The sequence below is a fragment of the Salvelinus alpinus genome, chromosome 2, assembly GCF_045679555.1.
Source record: "Salvelinus alpinus chromosome 2, SLU_Salpinus.1, whole genome shotgun sequence".
NCBI lineage: Eukaryota > Metazoa > Chordata > Actinopteri > Salmoniformes > Salmonidae > Salvelinus > Salvelinus alpinus.
The window spans coordinates 123,032,969-123,059,143 of NC_092087.1; the positions used below are offsets into that span (position 1 = coordinate 123,032,969).

At 40.1% G+C, this 26,175-nt stretch overlaps 1 protein-coding gene across 3 annotated transcripts in view; it reads right to left on the reverse strand.

Moving 5' to 3' along the window:
• Positions 1-1,303: 1,303 nt before the first annotated feature.
• The window catches only part of LOC139568649 (VPS10 domain-containing receptor SorCS3-like), a 207,669-nt gene continuing 182,797 nt past the window's right edge, over positions 1,304-26,175 (reverse strand). For 2 of the 3 annotated variants that reach the window (XM_071390617.1, XM_071390619.1), the window contains exons 16-27: positions 25,999-26,132; positions 23,271-23,384; positions 22,198-22,369; positions 19,044-19,230; positions 16,560-16,693; positions 15,732-15,855; positions 15,141-15,253; positions 8,947-9,078; positions 8,534-8,645; positions 6,714-6,819; positions 5,368-5,528; positions 1,304-4,830 (exon numbers count right to left, since the gene is read on the reverse strand). In XM_071390617.1, coding sequence (XP_071246718.1) covers positions 4,772-4,830; positions 5,368-5,528; positions 6,714-6,819; positions 8,534-8,645; positions 8,947-9,078; positions 15,141-15,253; positions 15,732-15,855; positions 16,560-16,693; positions 19,044-19,230; positions 22,198-22,369; positions 23,271-23,384; positions 25,999-26,132 — 1,548 coding nt within the window. In that variant the 3' untranslated portion in view covers positions 1,304-4,771. The remainder of the gene's footprint in view (positions 4,831-5,367; positions 5,529-6,713; positions 6,820-8,533; positions 8,646-8,946; positions 9,079-15,140; positions 15,254-15,731; positions 15,856-16,559; positions 16,694-19,043; positions 19,231-22,197; positions 22,370-23,270; positions 23,385-25,998; positions 26,133-26,175) is intronic. The other variant, XM_071390618.1, reaches the window with a different exon arrangement.

The window sequence follows — 26,175 nt, forward strand, 5'->3', positions numbered from 1 at the left end:
ATGTCGCCAACAAAACAATAAACAATACAAAATGACCGTGAAGCTTAACAGGGCTATGAAGCCTCTAACAAAGTTAACTTCCCACAATGACACAAGGGACAAAGGCTGCCTAAGTATGATTCCCAATCAGAGACAACGATGGACAGCTGTCCCTGATTGAGAACCATACCTGGCCAAAACATAGAACTACACAAACCTAGAAAACAGAACATAGAATGCCCACCCCAAATCACACCCTGACCAAACCAAATAGAGACATAAAAAGGCTCTCTAAGGTCAGGGCGTGACAGCACTGTGATAGACTGCATTCAATTTGCTGAGTAGAGTGTTGGAGGCTATTTTGTAAATGACATCGCCGAAGTCAAGGATCGGCAAGATAGTCAGTTTTACAAGGGTATGTTTGGCAGCATGAGTTGCTGGAAAGGATGCTTTGTTGCAAAATAGGAAGCCGATTCTAGATTTAATTTTGGATTGGAGATGCTTGATGTGAGTCTGGAAGGAGAGTTTACAGTCTAACCAGACACCTAGGTATTTGTAGTTGTCCACATATTCTAAGTCAGAACCGTCCAGAGTAGTGATGCTGGACGGGCGTGCAGGTGCGGCCAGCGATCGGTTGAAGAGCATGCATTTAGTTTTACTTGCATTTAAGAGCAGTTGGAGGCCTCGGAAGGAGAGTTGTATGGCATTGAAGCTCGTCTGGAGGTTATTTAACACAGTGTCCAAAGAAGGGCCAGAAGTATACAGAAGGGTGTCGTCTGCGTAGAGGTGGATCAGAGAATCACCAACATAAGAGCGACATCATTGATGTATACAGAGAAAAGATTCGGCCCGAGAATTGAACCCCGAGGCACCCCCATAGAGACTACTAGAGGTCCGGACAACAGGCCTTCCGATTTGACACACTGAACTCTATCTGAGAAGTAGTTGGTGAACCAGGTGAGGCAGTCATTTGAGAAACCAAGGCTGTTGAGTCTGCTGATAAGAATGTGGTGATTGACAGAATCGAAAGCCTTGGCCAGGTCGATGAATACAGCTGCACAGTATTGTCTCATTCTTCAAGCTGTTCAAATGTTCATAGATGACCAGCAGGGTCAAATAATATAAACAGTGGTTATAGAGGGTGCAACCGCTCAGCACCGTAGAAGTAAATGTCAGTTGGCTTTTCATAGAGAGAGAGATAAACAGAGGTTATCTCTGTTGTGTGGGATATAGCAATAAGAAAGTCAGTTTAATATGCAGTGCAAATCACCTCCTATTACCCTTCTCAGAGTTTTAAGAATTCCATTACACAGAGAGAAATGCGTTGATGTAGAAAAATACATTTATTTGAAACAATTTCAAAATGACATTTTCTTTACAGTAGAAATATTGAAATTAAGATGAAACAGAACAGTACTGATGATGCATGCATTTGTAGGATTTGTGCAATGAAGAGTATTACAATGGTCTGCCCTTAGAATCATAATACATGTGGTAAAGAGGTCAATGGAACGCAGACCGTGGGGATTGGCGCACATTCAACAAATCTGACCTAACAAAGTGGAGAGCTGTCAAATCCGTCATGATTGATGTATTGTAACAGACCCACTAAGTGGTTACTAAAGTGTGCATAACATTTTAGAAGTTTTCCCATTTCAGGTTTGAAGAAGTGACTGCTAAATGCTAACTCCTGTTCGTATAAGCTGGTAGCATAGCTAGCATACAGAACTCTGTGGTGGTAGTCAAAGTCGTTTTTAACTGTAATGCAGTTGATTGGTCACAATGACATCCATACAAGCATTACACTCCGATTTCTACCTCTACATAGTGTGAAATACACATATAAACAATAGCCTAAGTGTAGCCACATTTTGCTGTGGGTCAATGAGGAGTTTCAGGACATTTCCCCCATGCCATCTTTCCCCCACGCGTTTCCATGGCATGTCCATTAATTTGGTCGAGTTCCACTGACCTCATTACTGCATCTATGTACACTAAGGTTTCTTAATTTCACTTTCCCACAATCTTGATTCCCTTTCAGATATAATCTTATAATAGGTGTTCAACATTTGTACCAAAAACGAATCAAACCAGTTCAATGGAATCTGATGTAAAGCAACAAACACCAGAGAAAACTTTTCAAACGAACGTTGCAGAATAAATTATCTACACCAATAAATAAGCACACAAACTGTAACAAAAACCCAATTACTTTCCTTACAAACCTGCAGCAGTACAGAAAAATATATTTTCAAAAATTGCCTCTGAAGGATGTCTGAAGAACTTAGCACTGTTGAATGATCAACGACCAAGGCGGAAATGCCAACGTGTGTTTCCCACTCATAGGGCAAAAGGAGCTTCGAGGCTCATGGGATGAATAGTTGTAATCCACCGCTATAATGGCCTTACATGTCGAAGGAATGTCTTCTGAAGAAATTCAGGAGAAATAAAAGGAATTATTCACGTGGAGGAACTCTCAGTGACCTTTTAGCTCAGCTAGTTCAGTTTAGTCTGCCAGTGGAGGAGTCACCTTAGGAACTGGTGGTGGCAGAGACGACACAAAGAAAAAACAATGTAATGTTCCCGTTATCTGTCACTACGTTAATCTTGTTTATTTGAACAAAGCCGGCGTGACATTGAGAACATCAGAATGAGTTGTCAACAACAAACAAAATAAGGACAGTCAGATGAGTGAGGATGATGCAATTATCGTTCAACAAAACAAAGTGTTGCTTTGTTCTGTCATGTCAGGAAGAATGCCTCTGTGGATGGAGTTTCATGCATCATAACAACGTTAGATTGTTGCTACTGCAACAACTTGCTTTGACAACTGCTATAACACTCCTATTAACATGTAACTCCACTCTCATTACAATGTAACAAGGGACTACAGATACAGAAGCTCCACCTCTTTCCTCTACTACTGAACACACTTCTGTACACGATCATGGAAAACACTTTCCTTCTGCAACATTCTCTAAACATTCCCGCCTCTCACTCTCCTTTTGTGTCGTCATGTGCCGAATCTAGGCACGGCATTGTGGGATAGCTCGGCATGGTGCATTCGGTGCTTAACCATCCATCCATCTCCGCTTACCGCCAGACTGGCTACACCTGCTGCCAGGGGACCTGTCCGTGCCTTCAAGCCGCTGACTGGCTGACTGGAGCTCCTGCTCCTAATCCTGCTGATGACAGCTTTCGGAGGACTGCATTGCACAGCAGTGTAGTGGAGGAAACTAGCTACTAGCTAGCATGCACACTGTTGTGTGTATTTCACTACACTAGGGAATTCAAGTGGTAGAACTTGACTCAACAGTTCGTTTCTAACTTCTAAATGAAGCTGATGAAATGTGTTGATAGTGGAATAATTTGATGAGACTCAAATGGATGGGATGGTGGTTTAAAATCAGGGACTTGTGTAGTTTTTTCTCTAGATACCTTATCAGATAAGTGGAAAGTCAACACAAAGATGTTTTGTTCCCTTCTTGTATGGAGATATTGTTTGAGAGATAATATTTGAGGAGATTACCATGAAACTCTATGAGAGTTGATATGCTTTACAGAGATAGAGCACTCTATGAATAGATGCCAGCAAAGGACTTGTTACACTATATCACTGCAAAATACCCCCAAGATACTTGTCCTTGACACGCTGATGGGCCTTGTACAATATACTCATCAGTAATAACAATTGACATCTACAACAATGTGGGATCATCTTGATGATTCAGACACAAATTTCATCCACGGATCAAAAATGGTTGATTCCACTTTTCTCGTTACATTCAAAGGGCAAACATTAGAAATATTCCCATGATGTTTATGGCTAGTGTCGTCTGTTACAAGGAGTTTAACAGTTGAGATGCAGGTAAAAATTACCACCAATGATGTGTTTTATTTCATTTCAAGCAGGGTTGGCGTTGTGTTAACCTGGTTTGATATTTAGAAAATGATGCCCATCTTAACAGTTAAACCCTTTGTACAAGACAGATACATTGTATAGCCATAAATTAACTAAATGAAGAATATGCGAGTCTGTATATATACTGTATGTAAAAGTGACTGAGCTCTTTTAATTAATAGAAAATAACTATTTACAACACTTGCTTATCTACAACACATACATCTCGTCCTTAATAATAACATGCACAAGTCAAGGACCTCATTAAAAACAAAGTTGGACTCTTTCTATAAGTAACATCTTGCTTTTTAACACACTTTTAAGAACTGATAACAGGCCATGACTAGATCTCCTGTGTCCGGCATTGTACTTTTACTTGAAGCGTGTGAAAAGTGAACATACATATAGTATATACAGAGCGATAACTGATATCTAAAGATAATATGGTAAGTTTTCATTAATATTCCGTTAGATCGGAGACCTAGACATGATGGCCCATACAGACAAAAACTCTTATACCTCATGAAAAGTAAAACATTAAGAAATGTACATAACTCTCTTCGTAGGTTTCGATAAAGGCTTTGATAAAAGTCCATGAAATAAGACAATTACGGGCTGAAAATGTAACGTTTCTCTGTAATCCAAATTGTGTAACAGTAGGCCTAAGAAGCTCATACATGTAATTGAAACTTGTCTCGTTGAGTGGATTTCAGATTCGCCGCATAGATGCTATCAAGCAAGACACCCATGCACATCAGTATAAATCAGGCCCTTAGAAAACTATTAACATTGGGGTTGTGTTTGAGAAATTACAAAAGAAAACAAAAAAGAGAGAACCCTCAAAATGGCAATACTTTGTCTGTACACATTTGTTGCATTCCTTCCTCGGCTTTACACGCTAGTACAGTTTGGAATCTCCCTCGTGCTCTCGCAGGCATTTCCAATTCGCCCTGCGGTAGAGAGAGAAAAAACACACATAAGAACAACATAGGTTAGTCCACTGGTAGTAGAGGCTTTGATGTCTGTGAAACAAATACCTACTTTGACACTGATACTGCCTGTTAATTACTGGGGTTTCATTACAGTGTCTTATCAAAAGCTCCTAAGCTGTTGTTTCATACGTGGGACATTAGTGGCTGACCCATTGGTTCGTTTGTTTCCTTTTTATTTAAAAAAGGTTTAAGGGGTGGATCAGCTTAATGTTGCGGAATGTTGCTTCGTTTGATCCCTAGTTTTCTTTTAAAGATACACTACTCCTCCTTTTCCTACCAGTTAAAGAAACAATGTATACTTTATAACCACTATGTAGTGTATACACTGCAGGTCAAAAGTCAACATTGTTATACAAGGAGATATGACCCATATGTGTTCTAGTCCAATATAATGAATTTGGACAAAGTATGTGTAATATTGTTGGAAGTTCATAGTCACCAAATTATCAACTTGCTATTAAAAAAATGATTTATCAGACTATGTATGTATCTTACGTTTAACTCTGGCGTCCATCTCCTTCTCCATGACTTCTTTGGCCGTAGAGAACTCACTGAGGGTGATCTTAGGCGTGCTGTCGCTCTGGCTGACCGAACCGATCATCTCCTGCTCTTTCTCCTGGTTCACCTCCGCGTATATGTTAATCCAGGGGATTTTTCTGCAGATTGGTAAATGTAGACAGACAATAGGCATGTTAAAATAGGGAATGAGTATTCAACGATGATCCGTCCCTTCGACAACATTTCTCAAAGATGTATGTTACACTTTTTGTTCAGAGTTGGTATGTTGACAAAACTATATTAATCCCCCTATTATCATGAAGCCACTAGATATATAACTAAGAAAATCTTAATCCATACATCATTAAATCCCCATATGACATCAATGTAGTGATATAAGACTGTAATCCTAATGTATGTACACTACCGTTCAAAAGTTTGGGGTCACTTAGAAATGTCCTTGTTTTTGAAAGAAAAGCAACATTTTGGTCCATTAAAATAACATTAAATTGATCAGAATTACAGTGTAGACATTGTTAATGTTGTAAATGACTATTGTAGCTGGAAACGGCTGACATGGGCGTACAGAGGCCCATTATCAGCAACTATCACTCCTGTGTTCCAATGGCACATTGTGTTAGCTAATCCAAGTTGATCATTTTAAAAGGCTAAATGATCACTAGAAAACCCTTTGGCAATTATGTTAGCAGAGCTGAGAACTGTTGTTCTGATTAAAGAAGCACTAAAACTGTCCTTCTTTAGACTAGTTGAGAACATTTCTATGTGACCCCAAACTTTTGAACGGTAGTGTACATTTTGCATAATCTCAGAAAAATCTTTTCCCATTTCTATTTATGATTAGACATTTGTTTCATCCACTCTTACTTCAATTTATTTCAAATTACAAGTAATTTTGTTACTTAATTGTTTTGCTTTGTCGTGTGTGACATTTCAATAAATCGGTTTCTTCTTTAGATTAATTCCATATCCATAATTGATGCGTTTTCAGCAGACTTTTCCATGAGAATAATTTTAATAATTCAGCTTCTAACAGCCAAAGTATGTCAACAGCATTTTAAGCAATTAAATGATAGTTTTCTTAACATAACATCACTGATTCACACACGTGCCTCATGCATCCAAATCACTCTAAATTTGTTTACTACATCTACAGTATAAAGGACTAAAAGTTACTTCAAAGGAACGTCTTTAGCTCATTATTGATGCAGGCCCTACCAATCTAGCATATCATTATAATATGCATTATGAATGATGATGGCAGGTGATTAGAGCAGTGCTGCGATATAATGTTCAAGGATATAAACATGCAGTACAGTACATACCTCTTGAATTTGTAGATGAGAAACACTGCTAAACCCAGGAATACTACTGATAGGAGCATCAGCATTGCTGAACTGCTGTGTCTCGGGCTGGAATCCACCAAGGGTGCTGTAACAGAAGGTAGAGGAAGACGAACATTAAACATAACAAGAACAGAGCAACACAATAAAGGCTAATCTGGGAATGCCTTGGAGATGTTCTTGCTTCATTGCCAATATTGATCCTATACTGTATAATATTGTGTCACTAATAACAACCATGGAGTACAGTTGAGATGCATATTTTGCATCATAATAGTCTGCTACAGTAGGGATACATACAGTCAATGCATATGCTTTACTTGAATCAATTTGTTGATTCAAGTAAATAAATCTGGCTATGTATTATGGGTCGATCCAAGGCAATGATAGTGCATTTTTAATATCCCAAATTTAAAAGGCTGTGATAGCGTGTAATTACTATTTCTTAATGGTTGCCTTTTCTCCAACTAAAAGCCATCTGCTTTAAACAAGCATACAGTAGCAACATTTATATTCAGAGGTAAATGCTAAATGATGGTTAAATCAAGCCTTTTACATCGATAACTGTCACAAATAAAGTGCAACACTTACTGTGGAATAAACTGGGGCTATGTGGTGCTGATTATACTATTTAACACCTCTCTCTGTGGTATTACACACCCTTGACACACAAACACACACACACACACACACACACACACACACACACACACACACACACACACACACACACACACACACACACACACACACACACACACACACACACACACACATGCACACTTTACGGTCCAGCACCCGCAGACCTGCTTGTGTATATCTAGCCCTTTACGCCACAGACGGCCAGCTCAAGGCTATGTGTTCTCACTGGGATTACGTGGCTAATAGAACCTTCAAAATATGCACTATTAGACCTGTCAAACCTGGCAATCCCCTTTCCAACCCCCACCCCCACCCTTACAGAAAAAAAACATGTGAAGAGTTCCAAAAAGTTACATTTTATGTGAAATTATGTGATTTTCCACATGTGAAATCATGTGGTGTTTCCGTAAGGGCACTTCCAACTTTAACCTTCAACTCTTCCATATGGACCCAGCTGCTGTAGTAAGTGTGGTGTTGTATGAGTATATACTGTAGTAGAAAGCTGGACTACTGCTCTGTATCCATTCAATACTCTCAACTGAGAATCTTTTCCAATGTGAAAGAGGATTTGTGTTGTTTTTGGGTGGACGCTGGTAAAGCATTTTAATTTCAGCCAAGAGTAGTTATTTGTTTGTCTCATTTTGAGCCAACACTCAAACTGGTGTAATGTTGTTGATTATTTTTTAGGCGATTCTGAATTCTGCATGCATTTCCAACCAAACTTCTCTTTTTTTGTCCTTTTCTCAAGGACTAAACAATCAACATAATTACACTCAGTGTAACACTCATTTTGTGGTTGGATGGCTGTAAAAGACAGTGAACAGATGTTTGGGTCGTCTTGATGGCAGATATAAAGTATCAATTGTGTCAAGGAGTTCCCACTTCAAATAAAATCCATCCTCCCTTTCCTCTCATGTCCTCCTCCAATCTTCATACACCAAAGATTGTGACAAACATATAAGGCATTTTAAATCCAGAACAAAAAATAATGTGTTTGGTTTATGCTATACAAATATGAAGACGTTAGCGCTGGTAAATTATATTGCGTTTATGACATCACAAAAAGAAACAAACACAGCTAAAAAAACAATATGTAGAGATAATAATGATTTCTCGTGCAAGTACATACAGTTAATTTATGTAATTATCTTGATACTAACTTCTTTCCTTACCCAAAGTAAGCTGTGTGATGTAAACGATTACTCTTGCTCCTGGCTTTAATTCAAACTCCACCAGATTCTGGTTCAGAGCGCTGGCAAGTATCTCAGAGATCTGTTGAAGGATCATTTAGTCAAACAATTGTCACACTTTGCAGCTCTTTCAATTCACACACAATGCATCATTAAATCGTATTTGCTGTTTCGTCACGACGCCCACCACGTTGGTTCAGTTGTCTCAATTGTCGGACTCGGCGCATAGAATTAATGTCTGCGTGTGTGTCATTTCAGCCATGACAATGCATTTATCCTGTTGTGTGAATTGGTGTGAAGGATTGGAAACAATTTGTCATACATGCCATGACAGAATTACAATAACACTCAAAATGTCAGTGTCCAATCTAACTATCCCATACCTGCTCTAGCTCCTCCTCGCTCTTTTTCCTGCCCTCTGATTGGTTCTTGTGTGGTAACAGGAAGAGCTCAGCGGCCGTTGGCACACCTGGAAACACTGCAACCAACAGCTGATCCTCTGGAAAGTCTGACACCTGTTGACAATGGACAGTACTGTTACATTAAGTTCATACTTGTATGGTATTCTTAGTCTACAGTCAAAACACTGCCCTTAGATTATATACATATTTAAAATGTTTGAAATCAAAGGAGAGGGAGGTGACAATAAAATAGCTTTGCGCTTGACCAAAATGTGTTAATAACCAATACAACCTCCAGGTAAACAATGCTACAATATGTCACCAATAGATGACAAGTCAGTATTAATTCTACTTTCTTTTTCAGTAACACTTTATTTGACACCTAGCATCATATCACGTTATGACACGGTTATAACCATGTCATAATATGTCATAACAGTTGACATAACCTGTCATAACATTGTCATAACACTGCCATGACACATATATTTAGATGTGTTGGACATAATGTACAGTACCAGTCAAAAGTTTGGACTCATTCAAGGGTTTTTCTTTATTTTACTATTTTATACAGTACATTGTAGAACAATAGTGAATACCTCCAAACTATGAAATAACACATATGGAATTATGTAGTAACCAAAAAAGTGTTAACTTCTCTAGGATAGGAGGCAGCATTTTCACTTTTGGATAAATAGCGTGCCCAATTTCAACTTCCTTCTACTCATCCCCAGAATATAAGATATGCTTATTATTAGTAGATTTGGATGGAAAACACTCTGAAGTTTCTAAAACTGTTTGACTCATGTCTGTGAGTATAACAGAACTTATGTAGCAGGCAAAACCCAGAGGACACTGTCTGTTCAATGAGGTTTCATTGGGATAATAGATTTCTAATCAACGTGTTTGCAGTTCCTACCGCTTCCACTGGATGTCACCAGTCTTTGGAAATTGGTTGAGGTTATTCCTTTGTGCAATGAAGAAGTATGGCCATCTGGAATCAGTGTAACGTTATGTGTACTGTTTGAGAGTTGCGCAAGACTAGAAAAGTAGCGTTAGTTTGTTGTCCTCCTGTATTGAAAACAGATAGACCCGTCTTCAATTTGATCGATTATTAACGTTTAAAAATACCTAAAGATGTATTACAAAAGTAGTTTGAAATGTTTTGGCAAAGTTTAGAGGTACTTTTTGAGATATTTTGGAGTGATGTTGCGCAAATTGGAAGCTGTTTTTGTTCTGGATCAAACGCGCCAAATAAATGGACATTTTGGATATATATGGACGGAATTAATCGAACAAAAGGACCATTTGTGATGTTTATGGGACATATTGGAGTGCCAACAAAAGAGGCTCGTCAAAGGTAAGGCATGATTTATATTTTATTTCTGTGTTTTGTGCTGCGCCTGCAGGGTTGAAATATGCTACACTCTCTTTGTTTACTGTTGCGCTATCATCAGATAATAGCATCTTATGCTTTCGCCGAAATGCCTTTTTGAAATATGACACGTTGGCTGGATTCACAACGAGTGTAGCTTTAATTTGGTACCTTACATGTGTGATTTAATGAAAGTTTGATTTTATATAATTTTTTTTTTAATTTGGCGCTCTGCATTTTCCCTGGCTATTGGACAAGTGGGACGCAAGCGTTCCGCCTATCCCAAAGAGGTTTTAACATGTCCGTTTGTCACAACTTGGGAAACTCATGGGAGACTGTGTGGCTACATTACCATACCGCTGTTTATATAATACCTCAGATATGAGGTTTACATCTAATTGTTGTATAAAATGAATGAGTGAGTATGATACTGTTTGTATAATTGTGTAATATGATTTTGGACTGTTTAATGAAGAAAAATACAAATTCCTTTTGATTTGAACTAAATCCGAGGACCCGCCCCTGAGCCCAGTTGGGTTAGACATACTGGGACAGCCCCTTTCTGCAATCCTAATAAAAACCCAACTCTGAGAAATTATCACTAGACCATGTTTTTTCTCCATTAGGAGGAGAACGAAGGTTGAGTACCATTGCTGAATCTGTTAACCATACCACGTGGTTAAACTCTTAGACGAATAAGAACAAGTCTTTGATATTGACTACTAGTCTGCAGCTAGGAATTCGGTATCATTGAACGCGAAGAACGACAACCGCCGAAACATCCATTCTATAACAAATGTCACTCTGAACTATCCACAATAACCAAGACAGAGACAGACGAAACTCTCCAACAGAAACTAACTTTTCTCCAGCGATCAAGACGACACACTGAGCGTAAATATATATATTGATTTCAATTGTTCCCGAATGAGTGAGCGTTCATGTGTAAAGGATTAGCATGTCAATTGTTATAGTTATGAACTCTGTAGTGACTTCTTAGTCGATCCCCAATTTTCCCTTTGTCTAACAAGCCGCCATACCGGTTCAGCCCACTAGGGCATATTTCTCCTATCATTTCATTTAACCATTTTAAGTTTGTTTGTTTGTTTATGCATTTCTGTGAATTACTTAGTTAATAATACATAAATGATTTAAGACAATTGATGTATGGATGACTCATAGTGAAGACTGGGTTTGTGCAGATAACCAACAATTTACGACGTTTGGAATGAGACTAACGTGAGGTAAAATAAATAAATCATTAATCAGAAGACTATTGATCAGATATGAAAATATCTGAAAGGTTATATTGGGAAATTATAACTTTGTAATCTAAACAGTTTCCCTGGTGCCCCAAATTCATAGTTAATTAGTTACGTTATTAATCAGTTGATGTGTAATCCCTAATTACAGAAATCTTTGATATAAACTATAAGTCTTCAATTTAATGATAGCAAAGACACGACAGTGTTAAAGCCCACAAAACCTACCACACAAGGCAAACCAATCCATTCTACTTGTAAATAGTATGTTATATAACATTTCTTAAATTGTCCATTTTATTACCATTGTAATAGTGCCCACATTGATGTCAAACATGTGCCTAGCCCAATGCTCTTTCACTGATGACTGGGATGAATGCAGGAGAAGGACAAACACCCTCTTTGGAAAAATGAAGCTTCTTGGCAGGGAAAAATTTAACATAAATAATACCATTTAGAGTTCAATAATTTGATGTTGTTGTTGTAATGAATTCTTTAGTCATATATTTTTTTCCTCAAATTTTGAATAACTTAGGAAAAATACACATTGTCATGAAGCATTATGACCATCCTGTGTCACTTTACTTGTACTATGAAAATACACTTCATGACACTGTCAAGAAGCATTATGAGCATCATAATCATATAAGCCAGATAGGTCTATCACATACATGCCCTTATATTGGTCATCAGTCACAAATAAGGTGTCTTGTCCTGCTCCTGAAATCTGCTCCTGCATTCATGCCAGTCATGAGCAACAGAGGATTGGGGTAGGTACATGTCTGACATCAATGTGTGTTTGCAATTTAATATGGTACATTTTAGAAAATGTTATATAACATAAACCTACTGTTTACAAGTAGGCTATGGTGTAAAAGAATGGTTTGCTCTGTGTGGTAGGTTTTGTGGGTTTTGACACTCTTATGTAGGTGTCATAACCAGCCATAAAATAATGCAATATGTCACAACAGGCTAAATATATGTGCCATGATAATGTTATGACCATATAATGACAGTTTATGAGAAGTTGTTTCAGCTGTTGTGACCTACTATGACATGGTTATGACCGTGTCCTAACAAATAAAGTGTTGTACTTTTTTCAATCCAATCTCAACCTCCATGTTTTCGCAAAAGTGTATTTTTTTCTTGATGGTAAAAGTACATCTTGCCAAACAACTGTTTTTCCATGCTTTCAAAATAGCTACTACTAAATATTTTTCTTTAGAATGTCCTTTATCCACTTTAGATTACCAGCGAGGCACGGGTTCCAACCAGCAATCAGTGTCCATTTAAAAAGCCACTAATGTTTTTATGGGTTCTCTATTTGGCTTCCGGCGGACAATGGAGTGGCGTAGTCGGCAAGTCACATACACTTGAAGCACATCAATTATCAAGCCTTAAAATCACTATTTAAGTAGCAAAGTAGTGGACAAATAAAGAGCAAAGGAATGAGGGGAAAGAGGTATAGAATGAATGGTAGAGGGAAGGGGATACGATGCAATAGCCTCTGTAAAAATCAATACACTCAGCACATATTTGTTCTCTTTGCGATCACTCATTAGTCTAAAAAGACTTCTGGCTCTGTGTACTTGGGTAGCGCTGGCATTTTGTGCCCCCAAACTCATTGGCTGGAGTGAAAAATCTGATCTGCGTTAAGGGAGGAGAGTAGATGAGTCAGACAGTCAAATGAGTGAGTGTTTTGGAGGGAACTTTGTCCAAGCCCAAATTTGGTTGGAGAACCACCTCTTCAGAACTGTATCTTGTTGCTCTAATATTTTAATTAACAGCAAACGCTTTTGGAGAGGCTTCCTCACAATCTTACTGTATGCAAAGCTAAATAAATAAGATTAAACAGTGGTCAATTATTAATTACTATTGTAAACACCCCATGATGTGGATTCTGTTTTTCATTTGTCGTGAACTTGACAATACTGGGTTATTCTATCTTCATAACTCCTTCCATAGTGCATTATTCCAACAATATTGTTATAAATAGGTTATGATGATTCAACTATAACTATCATTTTATTCTGTGAAGTAAAGTACAGTCGTCACCCAGGAACTGAAGGGGGGGCAAGAGCGAGAAAGGGATGCCCAGAAGAAGTGCAGTCTCTTAGGGAAAAAAGAGGACATGTTAACCTCTTGCACCACACTGAGAGGTGCATTAACAAGTGGTGGTGAAACCAGGGGGGGCTTCCGCGAAACATCCAAAATTATATGAATTTCCTGACAGTCACTGTCTGGAACCTGAGAGTGAGCTTTCGGCATCTTCCTTGTTCCGCAGAGGGAGGAAAGAAGAAGCCTGGAGAATGTGGAGATGGAATGACTTCGGAAAATAACTTGAAATAGCCTCTATTACTGAACTCCCCATTCAAACCTCTATTAAGCAGTGGGTTGAAATCAGCTGAGGAGCAAAAGCCCTGCCTTGCTTCTCACTATTGTCAGCCATAGAGCTGTACTGTAGTACGGCAGCACTGCAGTTTAATGGACCCTGACATTAATTGCGATTTTGCAGAGATCTTTGCTTTATTGTGGGGAGATGTTTACATTGAAACGATGGAAAATGTTTCATCTTGAAGGTGAACTGAACGTGAACTGCAGAAAATCAAAAAAGAAATGAAGAGAAAAATTCTAATAACACTTTGTATGGCGATTGTTGCACAATATCTAGACTATGAACCCTATGTCAACTCTAGCAGTACATGGATGAATAGGCCTTAATATGATTTCCTTTTAGAGAAAGGGAAAGAGATGAAAGGAGGGATGGTTTGATAGGATTAAACTGTATATGGAGGAGCACATGACACATGAACTAGTGTTCATAAACTCAATAGATACCGTATAATGTATGTAGGTTCCAAAAGGTTGTATAACAAAACGTTTTGTATGAAAAGAGGTGCTGTAACAGTCTATTGAGGCTAGCAATTAATAGCTCAAGCTAGATCTATAGCTGTCTATAACTGAGTGTGCCCCTCAGTTCAATACAATTCAATTGGCTGGTGCTATACTATACTGCCATGAACATACTATGTGGCTCCCAGGTGACAAAGTGCACTTTATCCCTCACAAAGCCTCACTTTGACCCATATCACAGAAGCTCCCTCCACTGGCTCTCAGCCTAGCTCGCGTGAGGTGCCTCTCATATCAAATCAACTGTGGAGATGGTGAAAACACAGAGCGACCACAAGTCTCATAATATAGGCCTAAACCAACACACGAAGTGGAAGAGTAACACACTTAACTATGACATATCAGCTCTAGCTCTCCTCCACAGATACTATGCACATCCAATGTCGCGGTAATGCCTAAGATCTCCTTCATTCCAGGCTAATTCCGAAGAACGCATTTCATCGCTCCGACTTCTGAAAATAAGTTATTAGTGCTCATCAAGCTGCCTCGAGGGGGGAAGAAGAAGCAGAGTCTCTCGCACCTGTGTGATAACGAATCACAGGACAGCTCGAGGGCGAACGCCGAAAAATCTCAGCGGATAGAAAGAGACGAGAGAGAGGGAGAAAAAGACAGAAGGAATTCACACTTACTTGGAGCAGAGCCTTCTTAATGACTCTCCCCACATCATGTCTCCACTCGGGGACGTCAGGGTTGTACTCGTCCAGATTAGGGGAGAAAGATAAAAGCAGAGATTTGAAGAACTCTGTCAGAAAGAGAGAGAGAGAGACCCAGGGGAGAAACAGAAACAGACCGTTAATTCAGTCCCTGATCTAGGTGCAATATTCTCAAGGTGTCCTCCTCATTCCCCACTGTCATTCGTTCTGGTTGTGTCCCTCCTCTAACTGCCTTCTGATGGGTGGGAAATCTGACAGAGATGTTGGCGTGGGTACAGTATGCATGTGCTCATGGTTTGACAAGGGTAGATGATTGCTTGCTAAGTGATTTCTTAAATAATTGGGGAAATGTCCCCTTTCGCATATATCCTGACATATTCAAATGTCAAGTACACTCAAAAGTTGCATACCAAGTGAGATGCCTGCTAGATGTGCTAATGAACATTACATTAAGTAGAATAATTTGATTAGGGTGATCAGAGAGAGAGTGAGAGAGAGAAGAGAGAGAGAGAAGAGAGAGAGAGAAGAGAGAGAGAGAGAAGAGAGAGAGAGAGAGAGAGAGAGAACCTTGGACTGCTATGGTCTTGGTGTCTTGCAGTATGGTGTTGGCTGAAAACACTTGGACCGTAACAGTGTTCATTCCCTCGCTGGTGAAGGTGTACGAGATGCTCCCGTCTAAGCTGATCAGCGGCTGGAGGAAGAGGGAACATGGACAAAATGGATGATCACACTTTGATCCGGTAATTATCCCTTCACCTAAAACCTTTAGCTAAAACCCCAGAACATGAAAGAAATACATTCCAGATGATGACAACTTCTCACTCAGAGTAGTCGGAGCTTCTGACTTGAGTAAAACCCTACAAAACACATCCTCCTCATAATACCTAGAACCAATGCAGCTAAGGTCATAACTTATGACATACTAATAAGATGTCTGAACAAAATATAAGATCAGAGACTGCTCCGCCTCTATCATAGTCGTCTTCATTAATAGAAGAGGTCAATGTACATAATACCATAGACATTATGTATAACTCATATATACATCAGTGCAGGCTACTGAAAGGAGGACAGGTCATAGGAATGGCTGAAGTGGAATGGAAGTGGAATGGAAACCATGTCTTTGATGTGGTCGATGCTGTTCCATTGATTCCGTTCCAGCCATTACAATAAGCCTGTCCTCCGATTTAGTTACAGTGACACCAGCCACAACTGCAGTACATGTACATTATATGGCATTATAGGGTAAGACCCTTTTGAATAGTGCCCATTTACCTCTAATGTTGTACAGTTGGTAACCCACATATACTGTATACTATACACAACACTGGAGTCCCACAGGGCTCGGTTCTAGGCCCTCTTCCCTGTAAACCCAGTGTTTTAAGTCTAATTTACCTCACTGCTGTTCCCCAGCCACCAGAAGTAGGTGACGGTCCTGGAGTGGATGGGCCACACCACTGCTGTTAGGTTTACTTCCTTGTTCTTGATGGCCACAAACGGAGTCAGCAACTGGACATGTTCCACAGGACCTGATACAAACACAGAGGATGATTCATATTCAGTATTGGATGATTCATATTCAGTATTGGATGATTCAGACTCAGTATTGGATGATTCAGACTCAGTATTGGATGATTCAGACTCCGTATTGGATGATTCAGACCTCAGCATTGGACGATTCAGAGTGAGTATTGGATGATTCAGACTCCGTATTGGATGATTCAGGCACAGTATTGGATGATTCAGACTCAGTATTGAATGATTCAGACTCCATATATGATTGTAATTACAAGGACATTGCTTGAGACTGCCTATTTCACAATGGGAAAAGCATTCGCACATGGAAATATTATTTTTAGATTAGTTTTTGTTTAAATAGGAAAAGCACTCGCACATCGACATAATATATTTAAATGTTTTTAGGTTAAATCTGAAAAGCACCGGCACATCCGAAGATTAATTTTACAGGTGCGTGGGAAAAAAGAAAATAGTAACCTTCATAAATGAAGAATTAGAGAAAAGAAGATCTCTCACACTGAGCTTGCCAGTATCCCTAACATTATCACTGGGGTAGTGTGTGGGATCTTCTCAATAAGACTGCTTTAGCTGAAAAGGGAAGGTGAATGAAATCTTCCTCAACAAATGTCATAACTGTCATAATGTTTTTGAGTTTTGATGGGATTTAGTTGAAGAACAGGATTTATTCTCGACTTAAAACACATTGGCGTTATCATGTTTTTGACGTGACGCCTTGTGAGTAATACTGTGGTCTGCCATGCTGAGACTGTAATGGGAGCTGACGTGGGTGTACGTGGCATTACCGTGATCTAAGTGGTGATGGTTCCTATAGCGGAGAGATATAACACGGTATTTTAACAGTAATATTCCGGCTGACAGTGGTGTGACTCGGCGTTCAGGCTTGTACGTCTCCACCTGGACTTCTGTGATCCTTTTTAACTGAGACGAATCTTTATCCTAGCTTTCAAACACATGCAGTGTATGTATGTGTCTGTGTTAGTGTCTGTGTATGTGTGTGATGTGTGTGACAGAGAAAGAAAGTGTGCGTATCTGTGTGTCTCCCTCTTTTAAGTTTGTGTCTATGCAGATGTGCATGTGTGTGTGTGTTGTGTGTGTGTGATGTGAGTCATTTGGTCAGGTTCCCTAAACTGTGTCGGTTGTTAAAAATATTTCAATTTGAAGTATGTGGTGGCATCGTGATTGGCACATTGCTTAAAGCATCATCTGCACTCTCTCTCCCTTGTAAATTACCTCAAAATGTGCCAAACAGCCTTCCGAGTGCAGAGGTCTGAGGCACTGCATCACAGTGCTTGATGCGTCCCTACAGACCTGTGTTTGATCACAGGCTTTGTCACAGCCGGCCGGGTCCGGGAGACCCATGAGGCGGTGCACAATTGGCACAGAGTCATCCGGGTTAGGGGAAGGTTTGGCCGACCGGGATATCCTTGTCCCATCGCGCTCTAGAGACTCCTCGTGGCGGACCGGGCGCCTGCAATCTGACTGCGGTCACCAGGTGGACGTTGTTTCCTCCGACACATTGGTGCGGCTGGCTTCCAGGTTAAGCGAGCAGTGTGTCGAGAAGCAGTGCGGCTTGGCAGGGTATTATTTTGAAGAACGCACGGCTCTCGACCTTCGCCTCTCCAGAGTCTGTACGGGAGTTGGAATGATGTGGCAAGACTGCAACTACCAATTGGATATCACGAAATTGGGGGGTAAAAGTAAAAAAAAAAAGTATAATAATTTGTACCAAACCATGGAGAAAAAAACACCAGCAGAATGAATGTCATCAAAAATATCAAAGTACACTGATTGAAAGTGTCGTGGCGACCAGAGACAACATTTAAATGGCACCACTAATTGACTAAAGCCTCACTTTTCAAATCAGGAGACGAGGGGTTAATTCAAACACAGCACTTCAAAGAGCTGGATAATTCTTGAAGCCTTTTAGACATAAGAATGTTATATTTGTCACTATTATTTACTTGACATTTGGCTGGCTTGTTCATTACAAGATGAAAAGAGCGAGAGAGCATCAAAGTGCTGTACTATGTGCAGAGCATTCTGGTACTTTGTCTTTAACTGGGTCCATTGTACACTGCTGTATATTTAGTAAGGTGGTTATTTACAGAGAAATATGAGGCAGAGATATTCAATTATGATCCTTGAGACCCACAGCACTGTTGTTTTCCTTCCTTTCCCTCCAATCAGGGACTGATTCAGACCAGGGTCACCAGATGAGTGACCACTCTGGCCAATCAATGGCCGATGTCACAGTAACTGACCAATTATCTACCAGGTACAGTAGAAACTAAAACCAGAAATACTTCATTCAAAATAGATGAATGTATAGAGGTGACGTACACGTAACATGGAGGTACAAGGTGGTAGTGTCAAATCCCAGGGTGTTCTCCGCCAAGGCCGAGACACGGAATATCCCAGCCGTCTTGTAAACATGTCTGATACCCTCTTCGATCCAGCTAAGGTTGGAGTAGGAGACTGCCGTGCCATCTCCAAAATCCAGTTGGATGTTGGTTCTCATTGAGTCCCCCTGGAAAGCAAGTAAAGTCTCAAGTAAGGACTACAGATGAAGAAAGAAGGAAAGACAGACAGAAAAGACAGAAAAAATAAAAAATAAATAAAAAATAAGTTCAAGTTACATAAAAAATATATATATAACAATTCCATTGTACTTGAGAGCCCAGCTAGATGCTTGTACTTTTGTATATTATAGACTTAAATACATCATTGTTTTGTGACGGCAGGTAGCCTAGTGGTTAGAGCTTTGGGCCAGTAACCCCCAAAAAGGTCGATTCGGGGATTGAATTCCCGAGTCGACAAAGTAAAAATCTGTCGTTTTGCCCCTGAACAAGGCAGTTAACCCACTGTTCCCTGGTAAGCCGTCATTGTAAATAAGAATTTGTTCTTAACTGACTTGCCTAGTTAAATAAAAGTTAAAGGTAATTTTTTTTAAATGGAGTTCAATACAAGAACTCAAAACCACAGTACCATTCAGTAATCAGCACTAAGCATGCATGAGCACAGGCAGGGCATCTTTGTCTGTTTTTGTCAGAAGTCCAACAGATGGTGTTGTGACACCTCTACATCAGCATCCTGAGTCTGACATGAGTCTCTGTGGTGTGAGTGTGTGTGTTTGTGTGTATATGTGTGTGTGATGGAGAGAGAGAGAACCACAGGGAGGTCGAGGCAGTGTAGTAATCAAGAGACAGTAGGGTGGCAGGTACACTAGTCAACAGACTGCTGGGCTACATTCACACACAGACACAAGCAGTCAGCACTAGGGGTTGCATCATATTCTGCCCCACCATGAGAGCAGTGTGTGTGTGTGTGTGTGTGATGGAGAGAGAGAGAATGACAGGGAGGTCAAGGCAGTGTAGTAATCAAGAGACAGTAGGGTGGCAGGTACACTAGTCAACATACTGCTGGGCTACATTCACACACAGACACCATCAATCATCACCAGCCCAACATTGGGTTTGCATCATGTTCTGCCCCAACGTGAGAGCGGTCTGTTTGCCTGTTATACCTAATGAGGTTTGTGTGTGTGTGTGTCTTTCTCTCTCTCTCTCTTTCTCTCTTTCTTCACTATATGTTTTGCTTCTTTTCAAGCACAGCAGAGTATGAAAACACGAGAAAGCTTCTGGGGGTATATAACGTTGGCGGCTATTGTGTGGAACTGTAATGACCCACAATCCTTTGCCAAAATGTCACTCGCAATGACACTTAGGTTTTCAGTGGCGTCGATGTCATTCAGGCTTTTGTTGATGTCCGCTGTTCACATTCTCTGGACATTTCTAGTTCTATATCGAGGTGTCCTGGGATCGCTAACTAATCTGCATGAGACTGATGCTGGCCTGCTGGCTAAATGTCAAGCTTTGTGTCCGTGGCTCCGTGTGTGACTCAGAGGTCCTCAAAATCCAAAATGCATAATAGGGTAAGCGTCATGGTCTGGACAACAGTGCTGGTTGACAATGAGGGGTTTTGTTAGTTCAGGTTCAGACACAGTAGGACAGTGTAAGGTACTCTTGTTCAGGTGAATGTCAACACACAAAGGATGGTATAAACGGTGTGATGTCAGTGCTGTCGTGCTGATGGGGTGTCATACCTGGGTTCAAATAGTTTTCGCTTTATTTCAAATGCTTGAGTGTTTGTTTGAGCCTGCCTGGAGAGCTAGATGGACTGATTTGCACTTTTGGGACTATTCCATTGGTTCTGGTTGGTGTACACATTACATACTATAAGGCAGCTAATGCACTGTAAATCTGGTTGGTGTACACATTACATGCATAAGGTAGCTAATGTACAGTAAATCTGGATCGTGCACACATTACATACTATAAGGTAGCTAATGTACAGTAAATCTGGATCGTGCACACATGATATGCTATAAGGTAGCTAATGTACAGTAAATCTGGATGGTGTACACATGACATGCTATAAGGTCACTTTGTGATAATGAAATCTTGACGTGTGACACCACAGATCTCATCCCTCTCTCAAAACATCAAACTTTCTTCCACCTCCCTCTCTCCTTTATTTTATTTTCTGAACCGCCATGTTCACTACCTGCCATTACCACACATTACATATTTAGGCCCATTTGCTCTCCCCAAGAAATACTGCCATCTCGGGCTTCATGAATATAAATTAAAGTCTGATTCGATGGGACCGAAGGATTTTCCGAATGCATGAGACCCAATGCCATGAAGATTCTTCACCTCCATTAGTCTCCTGTGATAGTTGTTTAGAATTATTTTGGGACTGAAATTATTATAAGATACATTTCACAAACTTTTTGACCACATGGCAGAGGAGGCCTCTCTTTGTGAAATAAATACATCCTAATTTCCTCAACTCATCACACTGTAATATGACAGCTGGGCCCGGGAGAGACCTCGTGGGAGAGACACTTCTTAGCTGCAGTTCAGGGGGAAAGCACTGCCGCACCGAGCAGAGCGCCTCCGCACTTCTTCCACCTGAATTTAATGTGAGGTGATTGAACAGTGTCTAGGGATTGAGGGGAGTGAGGCAAGGCCCTGGCCCTAGGAGGCTACTCTGAGTCTATCACTCTATAACAGGGTCTCCAGGGGTGCATCTCTCTCTAAGGTCTTTATCTCTTACTCTGTCTCCCAGCTCGGGGCTTGGGGCATGTAGCTGTGTGTGGGTGATGTTGTGTTGCAAGTGACTATTAAACTTTCAGGAGTTGGTGTATATGAGATGACATAACAGGGAAATAATTTCAAGCGTATGTCTGGAGAAACATCCATATTTCACTCAGTAACAGGCCTACAGTGAGTGAGTTGTACACCACATGCTAGGACTACTTTTACAACCATGCATAACAATACAAAACATATAGATTTTTCATTACATGGCTTAAGGTAAAAATCAATGCAACTCATAACAGTAATGTGTACAAAGGCGTCCATTTGGGCTCCTAGGCCCAGAACAATGATATACAAAAAGGAAGCCATTTTGGCTTTTGGCCCAGCTCTACCTCATCCAGATGCACAAGGAAGGTGACGTTGGTGTGCAGGTCGGCGGTAAGCTTGCCCTCTCTGGTGGAGAGAGAAAGGCCTTTTGGAGCCTGGTTGGGACACATCTGCTTCCTGGGTGTGTACATGTCCTTGACTCCCTTGATGCAGTTGTTGGACACCACTTTTCGGTACCTTAAGAAGATACCATATGAATTAGTTAGTACATGTTCAGTATGGTTTACTGAGGTTATGGCTTCCTGACTCTACTAGTTAACAAGGCTAAGGTATTGGTCACGTTCATCAATGAAGCTTGACTAGAAATCGTATTTTTTATGTTTTTAACCTCAAATTGATTGTGGAAGTGACAGAGCTAGTGAACAAGACTTGCTATTCTTTGACTAATCTTAAAAATGCTTAGTAATTACTAATTAAAAAAGTTTTTAAAAGTTTTTACTTTTAACCCTGAACGTTAATGTCTGACACAAGACGTACAGTAGTTGTCAGTCACATTGACAAAACTCCAACATGTTTTCTAACTTCTGGACAAAACGTGACTTTTGACCTTTTGGGGAAGCGAATGCATAAATGAACGATGAACCGTTCTCCTCAGACCTACACCATCCCGAGGCGTCCTAATCTGTGTCCTAGGACTCCTGACTGTGCTTTGTAGCTCTCAGTAGTACACTATGTCACTCAGTATAGATCTACTGTCTGGTGAATGACTCAGGCCTAAATAGCCAATATCACTATTCACACTAGGAGCCGTGCCAGAAGGTGTGCCACCCTGACAGTGTGTCATTACAGTGGGAAGATGGGAAGATGACGAGCATTGGCCAACCTATACAGAGAGATACTGTAGCCACTGTAAGTTTTAATGTGTTGATGTACTTCTCTTTTGAAATGTGTAATACCTATTCAGGATTTTTAACATGGACCATATTATGACCATCATAATGTTTTACAAAATGAAATGGAAAACATCAGAGCAAAAATATATGGCCTCCCACTGAGCAGAAATATAAAGAAGGGTTGCCTTCACTTAGAATAGACAACATAGAAACGTTACAAAATAGTGTCCCTATGTGCAACTCACCCTGTGCTGTTGAGGTACTTCTGTCCTTGGCTGCAGCTCCTTGATACAACAGCTGGGTTGAACCAGAACGCTGGTAGACAGTTCCCTTCCCTACGCCGTTCATAGCCATAATCACTATAACAAATCACATACAGAATGTGATCAATATCAACACTTTACCTCTACCTACTGTATATGTACATATCTACCTCATTTACCTCATACATCAGCACGTCTACTTGGTACTGGTACCCCGTGTATATAGCCAAGTTATCGTTACTCATTATGTATTTATCATTACTTTTCTATATTTTTCTCTCTGCATTCTTGGGAAGAGCCCGTAGGTAAGCATTTCACTGTTAGTCTACACCTGGTGTTTACGAAGCATGTGATAAATAAAATTTTATTTGATTTTGATCCAAAGGACATACAGTATTACTGTGTTATATGTTACAGCTTCTCTCTCCTATCCCTCAGCATAATACATATAATAGATATTTTTTGCATTGCAACGCATAATTATTATATATTGATTGGGCTGCGGTTGACAAATGCTCCAGATCAGCAGAGGTAGGAAGACTGAGCCCTGGGGGACTCCATGTCAACACAGGCAGCCAGGTCAGGGATGGCTGACTTCCACCGGCTGACGTTAGCTACCTCCCAATCACAAAGTGATTTACATCACGCAAAGCAGGTTAGGCAAGTGCCCATTCTAATAATGACGCTGTCATTGATTCATCAATTAATTACCTAGCCTGAACTAACAGGAAGCAACAAAGCCTGAGGTCCCTATAGGAGTCCCTATGGCCTGGTCTGACCTCAGTGTGATTTAGAACCTCCCCCAATTTATTGACAGGCTGTCAAGTGAAGTTATGGTGTTTTGGTTGGTCGGGATAATAGTTATAAGGGACCAAGTGAGTCCAATGAGGGTACAGGACATTACAGCACCACTGAATCACAGCTTTGGTAATGCATAGATTACATTTCTTTCCAGTAAGTCACAGAAAAGTATGGTGTCCAGTTTAGTACATTATAGTTATGCAGACTCCCAGCGTGTTTTGGTTACATATTAATACTAATCTCTCCTCACGCATTATTAATATAATATATACAGTGTTATATCTATGTATATACACTGAACAAAAACATAAACACAAAATGTTGGTTCCATGTTTCATGAGCTGAAATAAAAGATCCCCAGAAATTTTCCATAGGCATAGAATTTCTCCTGCCAAGATAATCCATCCACCTGACAGCTGTGGCATGTCAAGAAGCTGATTAAACAGCATGATAATTACACAGGTACACCTTGTGATGTGAACAATTAAAGGTCACTCTAAAATGTGCAGTTTTGTCACACAACACAATGTCACAGATGTCTCAAATTTTTAAGGGATCGTGCAATTGGTATGCTGACTGCAGGAAAGTTGTCAGAGAATTGAATATTCGTTTCTCTAGCATAAGCCACCTCCAACGTAGTTTTAGAGAATGTGGCAGTATGTCCAACTGGCCTCACAACCGCGGACCACGTGTATGTCGTTGTGTGGGCGAGCGGTTTTCTGATGTCAACGTTGTGAACAGAGTGCCCCATGGTGGCTGTGGGGTTATGGTATGGGCAGGCATAAGCTACAGACAACAAGCACAAGTGCATTTTATCTATGGCAATTTGAATGCACAGAAATATCTTGATGAGACCATGAGGCCCACTGTGAGGCCAATTTGGTATCTGTGACCAACAGATGCGTCATGTGAAATCCATAGAATAGGGCCTAATGAATCTATTTCAATTGACTGATTTCCTCATATGAAATGTAACTCAGTAATTTATTTGAAATTGTTGCATGTTGTGTTGATATTTTTGTTCAGTGTATAACCTCTGTTTTCAGTCTAGTCACTGTCCCACTTTGGAATCAACCCCTGGACCTTTTGTTCACAGCACAACAGAACAACAGGCCGGTGAATTGTCACCCTCTTACGCAATACGCAATCAGTAAACACTTCAGACCTTGACTTTGTGTACACTTCAGTCAATTAAAAGTTGTATTGTTTTTCACTCTGAACATTGACGTTTCTCAAAGAGATAGTTTTTTTTATTTTTGAATTTCACTGCCAGCTGTAGAGATAGATAGAGAGAGAATGTGAGAGAGAGAGAAAGAGAGAGATAGCAAGGGAGAGAGAGAGAGAGAGTGAGAGAGTGAGAGAGAGACATGCCATGTGGTCAGGAAGTTTGTGAAATGTGTCATATAATAATTTAAATCCAAAATAATTAAAATAACTATCACTGGAGACGAATGGATTCTAATTACAACTCATACAGTCTGACCTGACACCGCTGGCATTTACAAATGTATCATTGCTTTTCTCTTCCCTGCCTTTTGAAGCTAAAAAACAACAACAACCTACAGTCCTATTAACACCCCTCGTCTTCTCTACGTTATTATAAACATCGGAAAACAAGCTAAGCAGAGAGACAGACGTCAGGAGCAAATTATCCCTCAAAATATCTGATAATTGGAGCGCTGACACGAAAAATGAACCAAATGAATGGGATCCTGAAATAGCGTATTAAATCCAAAATTGACTTAAATGGGACAACATAGACAAAGCATCATACAAAATGTCTCTCTCTTTTATGGACAATGAAACTTCTGTTGATCTACTCATGTTTAGATTTGTGATAAAAATACATGTTTTCACGAGTTCTATCTTTCTGCAATTGTGAGTTATTATACTAGTACACTATAATTACCATTCAAAGTCGTGGGCCCGACAGATACACGATTCAGCAGAGAGGACTTTGGCGTAGTCTTTTCCCAGCATGCAATAGTTTCCTGGTCTGCGTTTCATATAGATCTGTTTCTGGCCCATCACACACGGCTCGCCCTGTGAAACACATACAGGATATTAATCCATATAGTGAACGCAC